Genomic DNA, 1,411 nt, shown 5'->3' with positions numbered 1-1,411 from the left:
CGGGCTCTGCACAGCCCCCCGAGGCCCCGCCTCACCCCTCTGCCTGCACACCGGGCTCTGCACAGCCCCCCGAGGCCCCGCCTCTCTCCTCTGCCTCAGCCCAGGAGATGGCAGATACGCCTCGGGCTGCCTCTGGCTCCCGCCCTGGCCTCTGCAGTCTCTTCCTACAGCGCATCTGCCCTAGCTGCGCCAGGCTTTCCGAGAGGCCGCCATGTCCTGTCTCCCCACCTAGAACCTCCAAAGACTCGAAGGGCTTTCGAAAGACGTCCCCTCCTCAGCCTGCACTCGGGTCCTTGGCGTCAGGCCCTCACCCCCTCGCCCCCCACACTGCGTGCAGGCCACCTCTCGTGGTCCCTTCAGCAACTACAGCCACAGACCAGGGTAGCTATGCTCCGGGGGGGTGGGGGAGGGAGGGGGACAGGTGTGTAACAGACTTGCTGAAGGCCAGAGTGGGCAGAGCGCCTGCAGCCGGCTGGGTGGCCCTCCATGCACACAAGGGCTGGGCCTTCGTGTGGGGCAATGGAGGCCAGGCCAGGGCTGGGAGGAGGGACAGTCACTGTGCAGGACGGTTTCTCAGGAGACACCCACCTGGAGGTGTGGAGTGGGAAGGCCCAGCAGGAGGGTGGGGAGGCTGAAAGGGGGCGTGGCCCTGAGGAGGCAGTGCTAAGGGGGCGGCAGCTCCTACTGGTGTCTGCACGGACCGTGCAGGGCCCAGGGGGGTGCATCTGCCTAGGACGTCCTGGCCAAGCGGCAGGCTCCACACAAGCCTCAGGGAAGGTTCTGTCCTCCACTCCTTCCTCTGGAGCCCAGTCCATCCCCCAGAAGCCTTCCCTGGGGGCCCCAGGCTAAGCAGAGACCCCGGCCCCACCCTGGACCAGCCCCTGTGCCCATACCTGGCTCCCCAGCCCCCCCTGGTGCTGGTAGAGGGAGAACCTCTCTTTGGCAGACTCCTCGGCGGTGGGGCTGAGGGGCTTAGGGTCGGACAGAGACCGCTGCAGGGTCTTCACGGGGCGAGGCAGCGTCTGCTGGCGGAGCGCGCCGTCGGCCGCGAAGTGCTTCTGGGGACTCACGTGAGCCTTGCTCAGCCTCTCGCTGGAAGCAAAGGGCGCGTCCAGGAGCCGGTGTGGGGACAGGGGCGAGACTGGCGAGTAGAGGACCTGAGGGGACTTGGGAGGCTGGCGGCTCACCAGCTGTGAAAGGGACTCCGGGGGCAGGTGGGCCTGGTAGCCGATCTCCAGGGGATCCGGCTTCTTTTTCTCGAATCTGCCCAGGGGCCCTGGGGTGACGATCTGGATGCCGGGCAGGTAGGGGCTGATGGCGGCGGGCCCGATGAGCTGCGGCCCGGCCCCGCCCTGGGCCTGCCCGTCCGGCTCCGTCTGGCAGGCCAGGCTCTCCCCCCGCCCAGTCTTCT

The 1,411-nt window shown here is 68.2% G+C and overlaps 1 protein-coding gene across 1 annotated transcript in view; it reads right to left on the bottom strand.

The window, feature by feature from the left end:
• BSN (bassoon presynaptic cytomatrix protein) overlaps window positions 1–1,411 on the bottom strand; it is a gene marked incomplete at both ends in the record, with an annotated part of 27,753 nt that overhangs the window by 5,190 nt on the left and 21,152 nt on the right. Inside the window, one exon of the mRNA XM_015568279.1 lies at window positions 858–1,409. Within this exon, the coding sequence (XP_015423765.1) occupies window positions 858–1,409 (552 nt within the window). The remainder of the gene's footprint in view (window positions 1–857; window positions 1,410–1,411) is intronic.

This window comes from Myotis davidii, unplaced genomic scaffold (genome assembly GCF_000327345.1).
Source record: "Myotis davidii unplaced genomic scaffold, ASM32734v1 scaffold663, whole genome shotgun sequence".
In the NCBI taxonomy this organism is placed as follows: Eukaryota; Metazoa; Chordata; class Mammalia; order Chiroptera; family Vespertilionidae; genus Myotis; species Myotis davidii.
Note: the sequence above shows the minus strand (reverse complement) of the source record. Positions and strands in the feature narration are given on the sequence as shown.